The sequence below is a fragment of the Scyliorhinus torazame genome, chromosome 13 (genome assembly GCF_047496885.1).
Source record: "Scyliorhinus torazame isolate Kashiwa2021f chromosome 13, sScyTor2.1, whole genome shotgun sequence".
Classification (NCBI taxonomy): domain Eukaryota; kingdom Metazoa; phylum Chordata; class Chondrichthyes; order Carcharhiniformes; family Scyliorhinidae; genus Scyliorhinus; species Scyliorhinus torazame.
The window spans coordinates 75,086,918-75,105,438 of record NC_092719.1 but is presented as its reverse complement, the minus strand read 5'-3'; the positions used below and the strand labels follow the sequence as shown (position 1 = coordinate 75,105,438).

General features: G+C 47.1%; 1 protein-coding gene across 1 annotated transcript in view; it reads right to left on the bottom strand.

Annotated features, from left to right (window-relative positions):
• The window catches only part of cmasa (cytidine monophosphate N-acetylneuraminic acid synthetase a), a 93,313-nt gene that overhangs the window by 52,898 nt on the left and 21,894 nt on the right, over positions 1-18,521 (bottom strand). The window contains exons 2-3 of the mRNA XM_072471782.1: positions 11,269-11,411; positions 8,680-8,832 (exon numbers count right to left, since the gene is read on the bottom strand). Of these exons, the coding sequence (XP_072327883.1) occupies positions 8,680-8,832; positions 11,269-11,411 (296 nt within the window). The remainder of the gene's footprint in view (positions 1-8,679; positions 8,833-11,268; positions 11,412-18,521) is intronic.

Below are 18,521 nucleotides of genomic sequence, written 5' to 3'. Positions count from 1 at the left end.
TGGGAATTCATGAAGTTGATTCCCAGAATGTGTTCTGCTGTGTGGTGCAGGTCAACTAAAACCACAGGGTGCTTGGTGGTGATGTTGCCGATTTGAATGGGTACAGGGGCTGTCATGTGTCCCTGCTGTGAGTGGCCTGTAAAGCCGCTGAGGGCAATAGTGGCTGCACGTGGTGGAGGAATTTATTGTGGTGCGGGGCCCTCCTGTGTCCCATAGAAATTCGATGGGCTGTCCCCGAATTTTCGCTGCAACTACCGGTCATCCGGACCTATCCCAAAGGGTGTCGCAGACCCAACTGGGGGAGAACGTACACCGTCAGTCCGTTCCGGTCAGGTCCGTCAGATCTGAACGGGCGCTAACACTATGAATGGGCTCTGTCTTCTTCTTACTCAGAGTGCCCGTCTGCTGGGCTCTCTGTGGCTTTCTAGGGGCATTGCATTCTCTTCCGAAGTGTCCCAACTGTCCACAGTTGTAACTCTCCTGTGACTTGGGTGGAGGGCTGTTCTTTCCTTCATTCACCCATGCGGGTTTCTGGTGTGGTGTAACTGCCTGTATATATGTGTCGGCCTGCTTTTCCTCAGGAATTTTGATTGCGGCTTTGCTTTGTACAGATTGCTCAGGCACGGGACAATCTTTTCACTACCCACTTCTCGTTATGAGCCTCCTCTGAGGGATCATAATTTGCGCAAGCTTTCTGTCCTGTTTCTGTGGCATGGGAGATAAGGGTGCGGGTCCATTTGGCCATGTTGTCTGGGGACAAATGGGCACGGTCTACGTCTCCAAAGACTGCTGCAATGTGGATCCACAGGCGTCCAGCAAACGCTGTGGGGTGCTCGGCTTTCTTCTGCCTGCATTTGTTGAGGCCATCTACGGGGTCACCCCGGTTATACCCGATCGCATCCAGGATCGCGGTATGCATTTCTGCAAGGGTGCCTCCTCCTACATTCTGTGGGTTGGGAAGGGCTGCTGCTACTGAAGGATCTAAACTTAAAACTGTGAGCTTTACATGCTCTCGCTCATCCAGGCCGTACATGGTCGCCTGCTGCTTTACTCTAGCAAAGAAATGGTGGGGGTCTGAGGTGGGGAGGAACGGTGTGATCTTATCGCATGCGTCCTGTAATTGGGTCACTGTTAAGGGGGTGGAGTATAGAAATTCTGCATTGTCCGATGTTGCTGTGCGGTGGGTGGTGACTGGGTTCATTGGAGCCTGAACTATCTGCTCTGTGGGGGGTTGGGGCACTTTCATCTTTTGTGGCTTTCCCTGCGCACATGTTCCCTGAACACATCTCTGCGCTGTCTCGTTTAATTCTTCCCAATCAGGGCCGTCTTCCTCATCTAACTTTGCTCCAAAGGTTTCCTGAAAACCTTTCTGAACAGAAAGCAGCGATTGCAGCTCTGCAATCTGCTTCCGGCACTTTGCGTGATCTAGTGAGCTTTGTCTTTGCTCCGTGGTGGCAGCATGGAGTGCTCTTGACGCCGCCTTCAGGTCGCCACACTGTCTCTGCAATGCTTCTACCTGCTTCTCGGTTTCTTCACGTACCAGGACCGCACGTTGCGTGGCCTGATAGGCCTTTTCATATTGGGACTGGAAGCTGCTTAAGTGCGTCAGACAAGACTGGTGTGCCCTTTTGGCATCCTCCACCTCTCCGTCTTTTGCTGCCAACTTCCTTCTCAATTCTAAGTTCTCTCGTTCTACCTCGCTTACATCGACCTTACTCATTCGATGTATGCCTTCTACTTCTTTCCGGAGCGTCCTAACGACCTCCTCTGTGCCTCGCAACTGTGCCAAGCAGGACACGATTGCCATCAGCTTGCGAGCTTTCCCTAAGCTCTTTTTGTGGATCTCGCTCAGGTTCTCCCACCAAGTATGTCCGATACTCCCGGGGCCTGATTCCTCATTGTCACAGAATTCGCTGCAAAGGGCCCATCCTTTCCCTTTGAGGTACTTCCTGATTTCTTCCTCCCAAATGGGACACTGTCCCACTCTACTGCTGCTGGTCGCTGCGACCGCAAATTCCTCTGGGTTCATGAGGCGCTGCATTGCCTTCTTTCCTATCCGAATGCTGCTCTTCAAATTTGGGACAGGGATATTAAGGCGGCGCTGTAAATACGGGTACAGCTTTCGCTACTTTCCGAAATACAAACTCCCGACAGTTTTGTCGCAACAAAAAATCTATCAGTTTTACCTTATCGCCCTGTTAGTTACGCATGCATACACACACTTCCGAATTATGAGTATTGATCAGAACTGTTGAACACTTGTGGTTTTTCTGTTCCCAATTGATCTCTAATTCAAATTCTTGGGTTCTGCCGGAGTGGTTATGCCACTTCTAGATCGGGTCCCGTCAGATGTTGCCAAATAATGTTGCTAACTTTCTCCTTGGTTCAACTGCTCTGTTTTATTACCTTTGCTCTCGAGTCGCCAGGTATCTTTATGATACCGCCACGAGGTTCAAGTCCGAGTAATGATCAATAACCCAATACACCGATTAGTAAGATTCAAATCAAAGCACATTTATTATACACAGTAATCGCTACTCATGCACAAATTCTACGTCTAAGCTACTTCTACAACTAACAGGCCTATACTTAACTTCGGACTGGCCCACCAGGTCAGGGGAACAAATGGCCTTTCGTTCGGGTTCTGAGTCTGCGGGATTCGAAGTTGGTACGGATTGGTAGCTAGGAGCGCCTATCTCGTAGCGAGCGTTGAATTAAGACTTACTTCTGTCGGTGGTCACTGCACCGGTCACGGTCAATATTGGTTCGTGTTGCTAGGTGACCCGGGCAGGACGAAGAGGTGAAGAGAGCGATTTGAACTTGAGGTTTAACTCTTATAGTCCCCAGGGGCTTCCCACCTTTCGGGGCGGATCCTGTGCCGGGTCCCAGGTGATTGGACTTTGTCCCAATCACTTGGTTCGATTTCTCCAATACTGGAGCGGTTCCCTGATCGATGGGCGGTCTTGAGGTGCTCGTTCACCTCCTTTGTGTAGGCTCCTGCTGGCGCCGGGTAGTCTGGCTTTGCTTTGTGTGTCCAAAGTGTTACTTATTGTTCCCGGGGATTGCTCATCAGTATGTAGATGGCTGTTACATTGTTATGCTGATGGTCGCTGGTATCGATGTTGTCTGGCCTTCTGCAGAGTTAAATACACAGCAAACCTGCACCTGCTGGTTTCTGTCTATGTTAGCTGACTTTCCCATCAGCCTTTGCCGTTCGCCATTTTAAATCGGGAGTTGGCCAATTTAGGTGGCTACAGCCCTCAATCACGCCAGACCCTTCCCGATGGCACCTCTCTGTGCAAGCACAGGAAAAGCAACAACTGCCTTTTTTGCTTCCTCCCCTCTCACTGCCCAGGGCCGGAAACACTACTTCCATGTGAAACAATGATTGTACGTTTCTCAATTGCAGACACAATAGTCGCTGTGAACAATGCGGCCTTGTCTACACTGGCAAGCCCAAAAGCTGACTGGGTGAGTGCTTTGTGGAAAACCTCCATTCAGTCCACCCTGAGCTTCCAGTCACCCATCATTCTAATTCTCTGCTCATTCCCATTCTAACCAGCCACGGCACCATCTTAATGAAGCTCAACAGAGGCTTTAGGAACAGCACCTCATTCTTAAATTTGACACTTGCTGCTGCAGCTGGATGGTCAACAAGAATCTCTCAAAACATGATGGGAAAAATAGCCAACCTCTTAAGCATCAGAACTATTTAAAAAACTGAGGTTGCGGTTCAGTCTACCTTTGGGAAAAAACATGAAGTAAAATCAGACGGCTGACTGTGTCCTACAATAAGAGTAATTTGACCTTTGTGATCCCAAAGGTTGCTATTGATAGATAACAAGGGAGCAGATGTGTCCTGTTTACATGACCCTTGGACAGATGTTCTCAACATCAGAAGGATCTACATGCATCATCAATATTTTGAAGGACTAGCAGAAACAGTATAAAGATGGGAGACTCAAAGTCACTAGATCGAAAACCTAGAACGAACCATCGAGAAGGAAGACCCGGAGTTCGGAACTCAGAGAAGACAAGCCCAGTGGAGCGAACCTGGCCAGTTCATCAAGCATGGGTAGTATCCCAGTTCAAGTCATGAATCTTGTAATGTATCACAGACAAGTGTTAAGTAGAGTAGTATATTAAACACAGAAAGTTGTAAGAGACAACTAGATACCTGTATGCTCAGATATTATGGTTACGAATAAAGAATCAATTGTATGAGATTTTAGTTTGTGAGTCTTTGTCCGTTACGGCAGTGGACATCCTTGGGCGACATGAAGGGTCAACACTGCCTTCTAGGCTCAGTGCTGAGTTAGCCAATTTCACAGCACAACCATTATTCCCATTATTTTGGACAGCAGGTGTTGGCAATGATTGGTTGTGTCATTTTCAGCTCCTCTAAACCCATCTTCTATTTCTTCCACTATACCATTATCACCCCATTAGCTGTGTGCCTCCATCCCTTTCTCATTTAATCTCTCCCATCTTCCATCTCATGCCACCCCACTACAGCCCTGCCTTTTTGTCCTTTCCTCCCCTCTGAACTCTCCCCAGCTCTTTACTGTCTTGAATCCTGGCGAAAGTCCATCATGTTGAAACGTTAATGCTGTTTCTGTCTCTCCAGATCAGATGAGTATTTCCAGTATTTTCTGCTTGTGGACTTAACAGAGCAAAATCAGACACATTAGAAAATCAACATTACACCCAATCCTGTCAATATGCCAATGGAGATATTAACATCCGTTTTTACTAGTAGCCCATCTTCAAATTCAATTATATAATTATTTTTTTTTTTTAATTTAGAGTGCCCAATTCATTTTTTCCAATTAAGGGGCAATTTAGCGTGGCCAATCCACCTACCCTGCACATCTTTGGGTTGTGGGGGCGAAACCCACGCAAACACTGGGAGAATGTGCAAACTCCAAACGGACAGTGACCCAGAGCCGGGATCGAACCTGGGACCTCGGTGCCGTGAGACAGCAGGGCTAACCCACTGTGCTGCCATCAAATTCAATATATAATAATAATCTTTATTAGTGTCACATGTAGGCTTACATTAACACTGCAATGAAGTTACTGTGAAAATACCCTAGTCGCCGCACTGAGGGAGAAATCAGAATGTCCAATTCAATTAACAAGCACGTCTTAAGGGACTTGTAGGAGGAAACTGGAGCGCCCAGAGGAAACCCATGCCGACATGGGAAGAAAATACAGATTCCGCATAGTCTGTGACTCAAGTTGGGAATCGAACCCGGGTCCCTGGCGCTGTGAAGCAACAGTGCTAACCACCGTGCATTACTGAAACTTAATTAGCATAGACCACAACGCTTGAATGCCCATGTGCAAAACTGATAGTCAGTTAAATCTGTCAAAAATTTAACAGCATCACAGTATCTTAAGTGCTCCATTAACTTTATCCAGAGCCAGATTTGCATTTGAGTTCACACATCATTTTTGGAGTTTATTTTACAAAAAGCCTTTTCATAATGACTGTAATTTTGTCTTTTATCAATAAGAGCACTCTTTTTCTGTTTCTCAGTCCTTTCAAAATATCTATGGCCTCGTAGTTAGCTCCTGGGCCAACTTGTAGGCAGGTCTCTATTACAGATATTGCACCACATACTTTAAGCTGAATCTCCATTATTCAAAACCTCTTATCTTGCTCCAACCACTTGCTGTTTTAAAACCCTGTCTGACTACACAAGCTGAACATTAACTCAGAGGTTGTGGCCTGGTCTGAGGTTGAAAAACATGGAATTTAACATCAAAGAACGGAGTCTGGAGCTAGGGAGGAGCAGGACGGGTGAACAGGGGATAACTGGGGTATGTTTTGGGAAGGCTGAGGTCAGAAGAAATCAGAAGCAGGTTGGAGATGTGGTGAGGGGGATCAGGGCGTCACAGTGGAGAGTGAAGAGTTGGTAGAGGGTTTGAGGGGGGGGGGGGGGCACAGCAGGGAGAAATCAGAGTTAGGGTGCTGCCAGTAAGATGGGAGCTCAAATACAGCAGCATTAGGTGTGGGAATATTTGGGGCTGAGGGGGCATTCAAGCGTTGTGGTCTATGCTAATTAAGTTTCAGTAATGCACGGTGGTTAGCACTGTTGCTTCACAGCGCCAGGGACCCGGGTTCGATTCCCAGCTTGAGTCACAGACTATGCGGAATCTGCATTTTCTTCCCATGTCGGCATGGGTTTCCTCTGGGCGCTCCAGTTTCCTCCTACAAGTCCCTTAAGACGTGCTTGTTAATTGAATTGGACATTCTGATTTCTCCCTCAGTGCGGCGACTAGGGTATTTTCACAGTAACTTCATTGCAGTGTTAATGTAAGCCTACATGTGATGTCTTTGATAATTGCAATAACTGATGGGTAGAGATATGGGCCGGGATTCTCTGACCCCCGCGCCGGGTTGGAGAATCCCCGGGGGGGCGCGGAAATCGCGCCAGGTCGCTCCGACGCCTGCTCGCCGATTCTCAGGCGCCCGCGGGATCGCCGCCTCGTCGGTCGGGAGCCGTTGAAAGCGCCCCCCCTGGCGATTCTCCGGGCCTCAACGGGCCGAATGCCTGCCGAGTTCCGCCGCCGTGGGTCACTTATGGTCCCACACGGCGGGACCTGGAAGTTGTGTGCGCGGGGGACATCCTGGTGGGGGGATCCGACTGACCCCGGGGGCGCCCCTCCACGGTGGCTTGGCCCGCGATCGGGGCCTACCGATTGGCGGACGGACTGGTTCCTTGGGGGGCCTATGTTCCTCCGCACCGGGCCCCTATAGGGCTCCGCCACATTGCGCGGGAGCCGGCGCAGAGACAAGAACCCACGCGCATGCGCGAAGTCGCGCCAGCCGCGGTGTGCATGCGCCGGCTGGAGCCGCAGAGACCACTCCGGTGCCGACCTAGCCCCCTAGGAAGGGGTGCATATCTGACAATCGAGGACTGTTGATGCCGGAATGGTTCACGTCGCTTTTCACGTCGGCGTCAGAACTTGGCCACGGGATTGGAGAATCCCGGCCATGGTCACAGCAGAGGAAGCAACAGAGGCCATGCAGCATTTGTGTCTTTTCCATTTCCAATTCACAACTAATGAACTTAGATTTCCCAATCAAAGTTATTTTAGGAGGGTTACAACCAGTAAAACAAAAATATCAGGTCTAAAAATCTAGCTTAGTGTCCATGTTTTATTCAAAGACGATTAAATCATTGAGACATAGAAAATAGGAGCAGGAGGAGGCCATTCAGCTCTTCCAAGCCCGCTCCACCATTCATTATGATCATGGCTGATCATCCAACTCAGTAACTTGTTCCCACTTTCTCCCCATATCTTTTGATCCCCACGGTCCCAAGAGTTACGTCTAACTCCTTGAAAACATAATGTTTTGGCCTCAACTGCTTTCTGTGGTAGCAAAATCCACAGGCTCACCAGTCTCTGGGTGACGAAATCTCTCCTCAACTTAGTCCTAAATGGTCTACCCTGTATCCTTAGACTGTGACCCCTGGTTCTGGAACATCCTTCCTGCATCTATCCTGTCTAGTCCTGTTAGAATTTTATAGTTACTATGAGATTTCCCCACTTATTCTTCCAAACTCCAGCGAATATAATCCGAACCGACTCAATCTCTCCTCATACACTAGTCCCACCATACCGTCCGGTAAACCTTCGCTGCATGCCCTATATCGCAAGAACATCCTTCCTCAGGTGTGGTCTCACCAAAGTCCTTTATAATTGCAGCAAGATATCCCTGCTCCTGTGCTCAAATCATCTCACTATGAATGGCAACATACTATTTGCATTCTTTACCACCTGCTGCACCTGCATGCTTACTTTCAGTGACTGGTGCACAAGGATACCATGGTCTTGTTGCACATTTCCCTCTCTCAATCTTTGGACATTCAGGTAATAATCTGCCTTCCTGTTTTTCTACCAAAGTGGATAACCTCACATGTATCCACATTATACTGCATCTGCCATGCATTTGCCCACTCAACTTGTCCAAATCACACTGAATGATCTCTGCATCCTCCTCACAGCTCACCCTCCCACCCAGCTTTGTGTCATCTGTAAATTTGGAGATATTACATTTAGTGCTTCATCTAAATTATTCATATATCTATAAATAGCTGGGGTCCTAGCACTGATCCCCTGCGGCACCCCACTAGTCATTGCCTGCCATTTGGAAAAAGATCAGTTTATTCCTACTCTTTATTTCCTGTCTGCCAACCAGTTTTCTATCCATCTCAATACACTACCCCCAATCCCATGCGCTTTAATTTTACACGCTAATTTCTTTGCTGAAAGTTCAAACAAACCGCATCCACTGGCTCACCGTTGTCACCTGTACTATACTTACACCCTTGAAGAATTTCGGTACATTTGTCAAGCATAATTTACTTCCCTTTTGTAAATCCATACTGACTCTGTCCGATGCTGCCATGGTTTTCCAAGTGCTCTGCTATTAAATCTTTTATAATGGAATCTAGTATTTCCCCACTCCTGACATCAGGCTGACAGGTCTATAATTTCCTGTTTTCTCCCAACCTCCCTTTTTAAATAGTGGGGTTACATTAGCTACCCTCCAAACTGTAGAAACTGTTCCGGAGTCTTATAGAATCTTGGACGATTAGAAGGATCCACTATTTCGAGGGCTATGGCCTAAAGTACCCTTATAAGTAATCATGCACATGGGTCTACCTTTTGGCACCTCCTTCCAGCGAAAACGATGGTGTCTCACAACAGAAAAGACAGAATCGTACCCATCTTCCTTCATCATCATTATCACATCCTTCAGATGACGTGGTTGGAGGCAAGGAGAAGTGCACTGTATTTGACCTACCACGTCAATTTCTGCCAATGAAATGAGCACAAGAATGGTTATGATTTTTAAAGTCCATGATAGGAAGTGACTTATAAGGAGATCTTTCAATGAAGGTACCAGAGGTTTGCCAGTCCCATTACGTTGCAGCTATATGCACACAGATTAATACATACAGGGCAAGGAGTTATCAATGAATATCGACTGCAAAGCATTAGAAGACAATGATGGAGAAGCTCACTCTTTCTTTACAGGGAGTTTGCATTTTTCTTTCTACTTCACTAGCAGACAATCATTCAAAACATTTACACGTGTCATGTTACGAAGACATTCAGCTAAATACAAGGTGAAAAGTCACAAGTGAAAACAACCTTTTACATGTAAGTTATAAAAGAATGCCATTCCTTGATGAACAGAATGGAAAAATAAGGACATAAATTACATTGAGACAAATCATCTCTTCCATTTCCTTTGCTCCCTAATATTTGCCAAATATGGATTTGAGAGGTGGATCACACTCTGTACAGTATCATTTTGGCACATCGATTTCAAGACACCTATAATCCCCCATTTTCTTTTCTTTGAATTTACTTTTTTAAACAACCGATAACAGTTCCGATGTCCAAAATCCGGCACCCTCAAGATGAAGACCATGCCACATTTCAGATTCCCACAGGCCTTTTTTTTCCACATTCATTCTTGCGATGTGGGTGTGGCTGACTGGGCCAGCATTTATTGCCCACTCCTAATTGCCCCTTGAGCCGAGTTGGTTGCTTGGCCATTTCAGAGAGAAGAGCCAACCACATTACTGTGGAGTTGGAGTCACATGGAGGCCAGGCAAGGATGGCAGCTTTCCTTCCCTAAAGGACATTAGTGAACTAGATGGGTTTTTACAACAATCTACAATGGTTTCATGGTCATCATTAGATTTGTATGGATTTCAAATGTCACCATCTGCCATGGTGGGATTTGAATCCAGGGCCCCAGAGCATTACCCTGAGTCTCTGGGGTTACTATTGGCGTCTCCACCTCCCCCAGTGGTGGGTTAGATGAGAGCAGGCGTTTTACTTCAGAGTTTCTGAACTGTCCTGAGGTTGTTCCATCTTTTGTTTCCAAGGTTGACAATTCATCCTGGTCACTTGTATTAACCCAAAAGGTATACTCGGTGAGGCGAGTTCTTCATATTTAATCCTGTATTTAATATTTAGTCTTCAGGCAATCCATCCACAAACATTCACTCCCCTTCATCACTGATGCCCATAAGACCATTCGACATAGGAGCAGAATTAGGCACTCAGCCCATTGGGTCTGCTCCTCATTCAATCATGGCTGATATTTTTCTCATCCCCATTCTCCTACCTTCTCCCCATAAGCCCTGATCCCCTTATTAATCAAGATTATCTACGCCGGTCTTAAAGACACTCAGTGATTTGGGCTCCACAGCCTTCTGCGGCAAAGAGTTCCACAGATTCACCACACTCTGGCAGTAGTGTGTACCATCTACAAGACGCACTGCACCACGGCTCCATTGACAGCACCTTCCAAACTCATGGCTGCTATCTAGAAGGTCAGGGGTGACAGATACATGGGAACACCACTGCCTGGAAGGTCCCCTCCAAGCCACTCACCATCCTGAAAGTATATTGCTGTTCCTTCCCGGTCCTGGAGTCTTGGAACTCTCTCCCTAACAGCACTGGAGATGTTCCTATGTCACATGTATTGCAGCAGTTCAAGAAGGCAGCTCACCACCACTTTCTCAAGGGCAATTAGGGATGGGCAATGAATGCTGGCTTAGCTAGTGAAGTCCACACCCCATGAATGAATAAAAAAATAGACAATACCTAATTATTTTCTATAAAGCTGTCTTCAAGTAATTTAACCCATCCTTTGTGATTGGTGGATCTGTTGGACATCTGTCCCGCTCCTATCTTTTTTCCAATCATTCTTTATAGGAATAGAGATAATGTTCCTATTTTAGAGGGACTAACACCAAAGGCCAAAAATATCAAGTTGTCACTAAAATAATCCAACAGCGAACTTAGGGAGACCATATTTAACCAGGAAGGGATTTAGAATGTGAAAGCTTCCACCAAAAAGGCCATTTAAGGGAAAGTTAAATAAATGCCTGAGGGAGAAAGAAATCATAAGCTATGCTGAAGGGGTTAGAAGAAGAGACGGGGGGGGGGGGGGGGAAGAGAGAGAGAGAGAGAGAGAGAGAGAGAGAGAGAGAGGGAGAGTGGGCTCATGTGGAGTATAATTACTGGCATGAACCATTTAGATAGTATAGTCCGTTTCTATGCTTCACATTCTTAGGTTATTCATCTCAGAGGCCCGAGTTCCAATGTAGGGTAAAGCATCCAAGACGTCTCCACCTATCTGAACTTTACACGCAAAGCATGATTGATCGCATTTGCAGCAGCACTCTTTTTAGATCACTGTTAACTGGTGAACTTATGTGAATTACATACCTTGGTGTTTCTTCAAGAATTCCAAGACGGTTTCCAATGAACTTGATGTATCTTTCGACACCTCAGGGCTTCTAATGTGCACCTGAGCTCCAAATTTTTTTGACACCTTCGCAATCTCTTCATGGTCAGTTGACACCCATACACTGAGAAACAAAAGCAAGACAGTTTCAAAGCAAAGTCAAACAAAGATATTGCACAATTAATTATATTTAAGTAGTGCACTTGAAATTCTGACAATTATACAAAACCTCTTCCAGTACGCATTTTCACACAATACAGAACTTTAAAAATGTATTTTTCCATTTTACTAGGAAGTAGCACGGTAGAAACCAATTATTAACGGGCGGCAAGGTGGCGCAGTGATTAGTACTGCTGCCTCATGGCACCGAGGTCCCAAGTTCAATCCCGATCCTGGATCACTGTCCTTGTGGAGTTTGCACATTCTCCCCGTGTCTGCATGGGTCTCAACCCCACAACCCAAAGATGTGCAGGGTAGGTGGACACTAAATTGCCCCTTAATTGGGAAAAAAGATAATTGTATACTCTACATTTATTTAAAAAAAGAAACCAATTATTAACTTAAGCAAGTGGGAGTCCAATACTGAAATCCACTCAAAGAATTTGTATGTTTTAGCTCAAGTGTCCTTCAGGGAAGGAAATCCTTATCTGATCTGGCCTACATGCAAGCCCAGATCCACAGCAATATGGATGACTCTTAACTGCCCTCTGAAATGGCCTAACAAGCCACTCCATTCAAGAGTAGTTAGGATGGGCAAATGTTGGCCTTGCCAGCGAAGCCCACTTTCATGAAATAAATTTTTAAAAGAACAAAATGTAGAGCACAGGGATGTTTCTTTGATCATGACTAGGTGCTGTACTTGTTTAATGGATGGTGGTAGCTGGTAAGCATGCACATGACATCGCCATCTCCACTCTCAGAAGAAAATCGCCAAGCTATGCTCAACACCTTCACAGAAGCACACCAAAGCATCAATCGCAGCCTCAACAAGATTCAAGTCCTTTACCATCCCGCCCCAGGGCAAGATCCACTCTCTCCCTCCATCAAGGTCAACAGAGAAACCCTACCAAACCTGGAACATTTTCCCTACCTGGGGAGCCACATCTCCTCCAAGGCCGACATCGATGCAGCCATCCAACATTGTATCCAATCTGCGAGCACCTCCTTTGGATGCCAAGGATGAGAGTCTTTGACGACCGCAACATCCGTGCTAAAACCAAGGTCTGCGTGTGAAAAGCAGTCATTCTCCCATCTCTTCTACATGGCTTAGAAACTTGGACTACATGCAGACGCCACATCAAGGCCCTGGAGAGGTACCATCAATGTTGCCTGAGGCGAATTCTCCACATCAGCTTGGAGGACAGGCGAACTAACATCAGTGTCCTGAAGTGGCCAAGAGCGCCAGCACCGAGGCCATGATCATCTGAAACCAACTCCGCTGGGCTGACGATGTTCTTAGGCTGTCAGAGTCCTGACTACCAAAGCAAATCATCTTCGCCCAGCTCAAGGAAGGCTCCCAAACTAGAGGAGGACAAAGGAAGCACTGCAAAGACATCCTGAAGGCGCCAAGAAATGCCTTGGAGACCCTTGCTCAGAAGAGGCCTACTTGGAGGAACTTCTTGATTGAAGGGCCACAATTCTTCAAGGACACCTGATGGCAATGGATGGCCCGGAAAAGGAGCCTGACAAAGGAATGCCAGTGATCTAGAGTCCAAGGAGCGATCCCACCTCCCGGAAATACCTGCCAAGCGTGTAGTCGAACATTGGGTTCATCAGCCATGCAAGAACTCACAGAACCCATGACCAGTAATAAGGAGTATCTTAGGTGAACAATCATACTCGCTCGCAAGTGATTGTCGAAGAAGGAGGGTGGTAGCTGTTAGGCAAACATACAAATATAAACAGTATATTCAGTGTTTTCTATAACATTCCTGCACGTCTTTAAATAGGTGTTGCATTATTAAGGTTTATATATTTTGTCACACCTGAACCCACTTTTGGCCGGGATTTTGCACCTATTTGCAGTTGGTGTAAATGTCGACAAGGGCACAAAATATTACGAGGGCCCAAAAACAAGATTCATACGAATGGGATTTCCCGAAGCAATTGTCCCCGCCTCCGACAATGGCAGAACTCCATTTGCATTCATTAACATCTAATCATTGGGCCTCCCAACAGCAGTCCTCCCACCACGCTGGAAAGTCCGCCTATGGTGATGTGATGTCAAGTCTGCTTTTAAAAAATGTAAAGCTGGCGAGCCTACCTCAAGAAGGGAGTTCAGAGGTGAGCACACACTTCACGATGGGCCACCGCTTCTTCAGAGGGGAGAGAGGGCACTTGAAGTTTCGGGGGTGAACTGGCTATGGGCTCGGGGTTTGAGAGGGGGTCTCCGGCATTGGGGTTCAGTGTCTGAGAGGGGTCTCTGGCATTGGACCTTGTGGTTTCCGGGGAGTGTGGTTGGCAGGGGGGGCATGAGCTAGCTGTGTGCAAAAGTGGTGTTCAGATGTGTGCGGGTTCAGACGGGGTAACTGGATATGTGTACATGAGTTTGTGGGGGAGGGAGGGGGGGGGTAATCGAGTATACGTGCATGGGTTCGGGTGGTAAACCAGTTATGTGTATATATATTCGTGGAGTGGTAATCGGCTATGTGCGCAAGGATTTGTCGGGGTAACCAGCTAGGTGTGCAAGGGCAAAGGAAGCGCCTGGCTTTCCAGAAGCAGCAGCAGAATCCGAGGAAAGGGAATTCAGGGCCTGCTCTGCTGCCACAGGAGGGACTCAGGTACACATAGAGTGGCCATTTAGAGGCACCTGCTACGACCCAGGGTGCACACATAGTGGTCAGTCTTCCTATAGCTGGCGCCACATGGATTTGGAGAGCATCCACTGCCTGTGGCTTTGAATGTTACAGCCACCTTCAACTTTGATGCATCTGGCTCCTTCCAGGTCTCCATCAGTGACCTTTGTGGCATCTCACAAGCCTCTGCTCATAAATGCAACCAAGAGGTGACAGACGCTCTCTTCTCAAGGGGTGGCAATTATATTCACTGACTGGGATCAGGCTAGCCAGGAGGCATGAGTATTGGAGTTTGCACAGAGAACAGACTTCCCACAAGTGCAGGGAGCCATTGACCGCACTCGCGTAGCTCTCGATCCCCATGGCATCAAGGGAGTACAGTTGATCAATTGGCAAAGGCTCCACTCTCTAAATGTTCAGCTATTCTGCGATCACACAAAGTGCATTCTCCAGGTGTGTGCTAGGTTCCTGGGGAGTGTTGGGGATAGCTTCACCCTTAACCAATCTCAACCACAGTGGCTACACTGCTGGTTCCTCGGGGATAAGGGATAACCCGTGGAGGTCACTGATGACGCCTGTGTGGAGGCCACAGAATGCGATTGAGGCCAAACATAATGAGGCTCATGCAGCAACTCACACTTCGGTGGAACAGACCACTGGAATACTGAAAATGTGGCTTCCGGGGCCTGGACGTGTCTGGTGGAGCCCTGCAATAGAATCTGCAGATCATTGTCATCGGCTACGTCCTGCACACCTTGCACTTCACCGGGGTGAAGAGCTGTTGAGGAGGAGATGGATGAGCTCCTCTGATGAAGAGAATGCCTGGAGGGAGAAGAGGTCGGCCACAGGCAATAGCGATGGCCAGAAGAGCTCGGAATGTGTTCAGAGTCAATCGATTCAAGGATGGTGATGATTATGGCCAATTATAATGTCCCATCACCCTGAAGTCCCTCCCATGTGCACTGATTTCCCATCCGACTGGTGGCAGCGCTCACCCTCACTGATAAGGCTTGTGTCATTGCAAGGAAGGTTGCTATAGTCCTAACATTGTACCCATAATGAGTGGCACGGTGGTACAGTGGTTAGCACTGCTGCCTCACAGCACCAGGGGCCTGGGCTCAATTCTGGCCTTGGGTGACTGTCTGGGTGGAGTTTGTACTTTCCCCCGTGTGGGTTTCTTCCGGGTGCTCCGGTTTCCTCGCATCGTCCGAAGATGTGCAGGTTAGGTGGATTGGCCAGGATAAAATTACTCTGTCGTGTCCAGGAATGTAGGCTGGGTTGCAGGGATTGGGCGGGGGAGCGAGCCTCTTTCTTTCAGAGGGTCGGTGCAGGCTCGATGGGCCAAATGGCCTCCTTCTGCATTGTAGAGATTCTATAATTCAAAGCCCTCGACTCCTATACATCTTTTTTTCAAGCACGCTCAATCTAACCTGTTTGAGCTACGGAGTTCCACTTAATAATTTGGACTCCAGCTCCCCAAAATCACTCGGCAGAAATTCACCCCCCTGTCCTACTGCACGCCTGATGCCAGACGGTAAAGAGCGGGGGAGCTTCCTGGTCAGCCGTACTGCAGAAGGCAATGACAAACCACTGCAGTACTTTGCCCAAGCATAATCACGGACCAAGTCTATGTTGCCAACATTCGCTCCGGAGCATGGCAGTTGAAGTAGGAGGATTTACTGAACAGGTGGGCTCAGGACAAAGAACATAACTCCTATCTGTTCCTGGCTGGACATAAATCTGACTTTCCTCATATTTCCCTATTATATTTTCAAATGCAAAAGGGAATTGTAATCACACTGAACTATTTAAATTCTTGCAGCCCTTCCCCAAAAGATTTTTTTTTCTAAGAGCTTTACTATAATAGAACCGGGTGCCTTTTGGCATTTGTATTGGCAGCAAAACAACTATGCAAGGGACACGTCATCACATGCACCTGCTTTTGGCACACAAACTGCAGGTGGGAATAACTAACCTGTCAACACCTTTGAGCTACTCACAGATTCAGCACACCCATAAATTAAGAAACAGAGGGAAAGCTCTCTTGGCTATATTTGGTGTCTCACTCTTGTAAAACCCTTTGAATAAGCCCACAACGCCCTTCCCAGTCGAACGCACCAAATTGCTCGAGGTGATAAAAACTGTACCTGGGCTCGGGAGACCGTTCGAAGAGCATGGAGGCAAAAGACAATTCTGACAATATGAATGTAGCTGGCTGAGCCCCTCTGATACAGCATGCATTGTCTGCTGTTGTGTTCTGTGATATAACCATTGTAATGATGTACACAGAACATATAGTTGCTTTACTAGAAAGATGATTTATTAACAAACACATGGAATTCATTTAGTAGCCAGAACAGGCGCCGGAATGTGGCGACTAGGGGCTTTTCACAGTAACTTCATTTGAAGCAAACTTGTGACAATAAGTGATTTTCATTCATTTCATTCTAAGTGCAACTAACCTCTCGTATGTCGTACGACCAACTGGCGGGTGCATTGAGTCACGTGATAGATCTCTATCGCCACCAGCTGGTTGGAGGTCGCATTGCTAACTATATACAGAACTGTGCACAGGCACATCACCATATTTGCAACTTGATTTCATGTTTCACAGGACAATGCAAACTCATAACCTCACTTGGTTCAAAGACTTTAACAAAAACAATGACAGTACACCAACTTGCAATTATATATTCTCTTTAAAGTGATAAAAGGCGCAAGGCGCTACAAAAAAATGTTGTCAAAAAGACATTGAGCCACTGTTCCGAACTCCATGTAACATACATCGTCTCCCTCCCCCTACCACCAAAAGCTTGGTCAAAGAGGAACCATCTTCAAAGTGATGAACACCATGAAGCTGGAAATTTTAGAACTGGTTCACAGTCCGGCAGCGTCTCAGTGACCTCTTGGGCTGTGGGACGAAGTGCAAGTTTGTATATAGGCAGCAGATTTTTGGATGGGCTCAAATGGGGAGGGGGCCCAGGAAAAAATTGGGAGCAGTAGCCAGGGAGCGGGGCAGCACGTGTTTAGAACATAGAACATAGAAAATACAGCACAGAACAGGCCCTTCGGCCCACGATGTTGTGCCGAACCTTTGTCCTAGATTAATCATAGATTATCATTGAATTTACAGTGCAGAAGGAGGCCATTCGGCCCTTTGAGTCTGCACCAGCTCTTGGAAAGAGCACCCTACCCAAACTCAACACCTCCACCCAACACCAAGGGCAATTTGGACATTAAGGGCAATTTATCATTGGCCAATTCACCTAACCCGCACATCTTTGGACTGTGGGAGGAAACCGGAGCACCCGGAGGAAACCCACGCAGACACGGGGAGGGCGTGCAGACTCCGCACAGACAATGACCCAAGCCGGAATCGAACCTGGGACCATGGATCTGTGAAGCAATTGTGCTATCCACAATGCTACCGTGCTGCCCTTAAGAACAAATAAATCTACACTATATCATTTTCCCGTAATCCATGTACCTATCCAACAGCTGCTTGAAGGTCCCTAATGTTTCCGACTCAACTACTTCCACAGGCAGTGCATTCCATGCCCCCACTACTCTCTGGGTAAAGAACCTACCTCTGATATCCCTCCTATATCTTCCACCTTTCACCTTAAATTTATGTCCCCTTGTAATGGTGTGTTCCACCTGGGGAAAAAGTCTCTGACTGTCTACTCTATCTATTCCCCTGATTATCTTATCAACCTCTATCAAGTCGCCCCTCATCCTTCTCCGCTCTAATGAGAAAAGGCCTAGCACCCTCAACCTTTCCTCGTAAGACCTACTCTCCATTCCAGGCAACATCCTGGTAAATCTTCTTTGCACCTTTTCCAGAGCTTCCACATCCTTCCTAAAATGAGGCGACCAGAACTGTACACAGTACTCCAAATGTGGCCTTACCAAAGTTTTGTACAGCTGCATCATCACCTCACGGCTCTTAAATTCAATCCCTCTGTTAATGAACGCGAGCACACCATAGGCCTTCTTCACAGCTCTATCCACTTGAGTGGCAACTTTCAAAGATGTATGAACATAGACCCCAAGGTCTCTCTGCTCCTCCACAATGCCAAGAACTCTACCGTTAACCCTGTATTCCGCATTCATATTTGTCCTTCCAAAATGGACAACCTCACACTTTTCAGGGTTAAACTCCATCTGCCACTTCTCAGCCCAGCTCTGCATCCTATCTATGTCTCTTTGCAGCCGACAACAGCCCTCCTTACTATCCACAACTCCACCAACCTTCGTATCGTCTGCAAATTTACTGACCCACCCTTCAACTCCCTCATCCAAGTCATTAATGAAAATCACAAACAGCAGAGGACCCAGAACTGATCCCTGCGGTACACCACTGGTAACGGGGATCCAGGCTGAATATTTGCCATCCACCACCACTCTCTGACTTCTATCGGTTAGCCAGTTCGTTATCC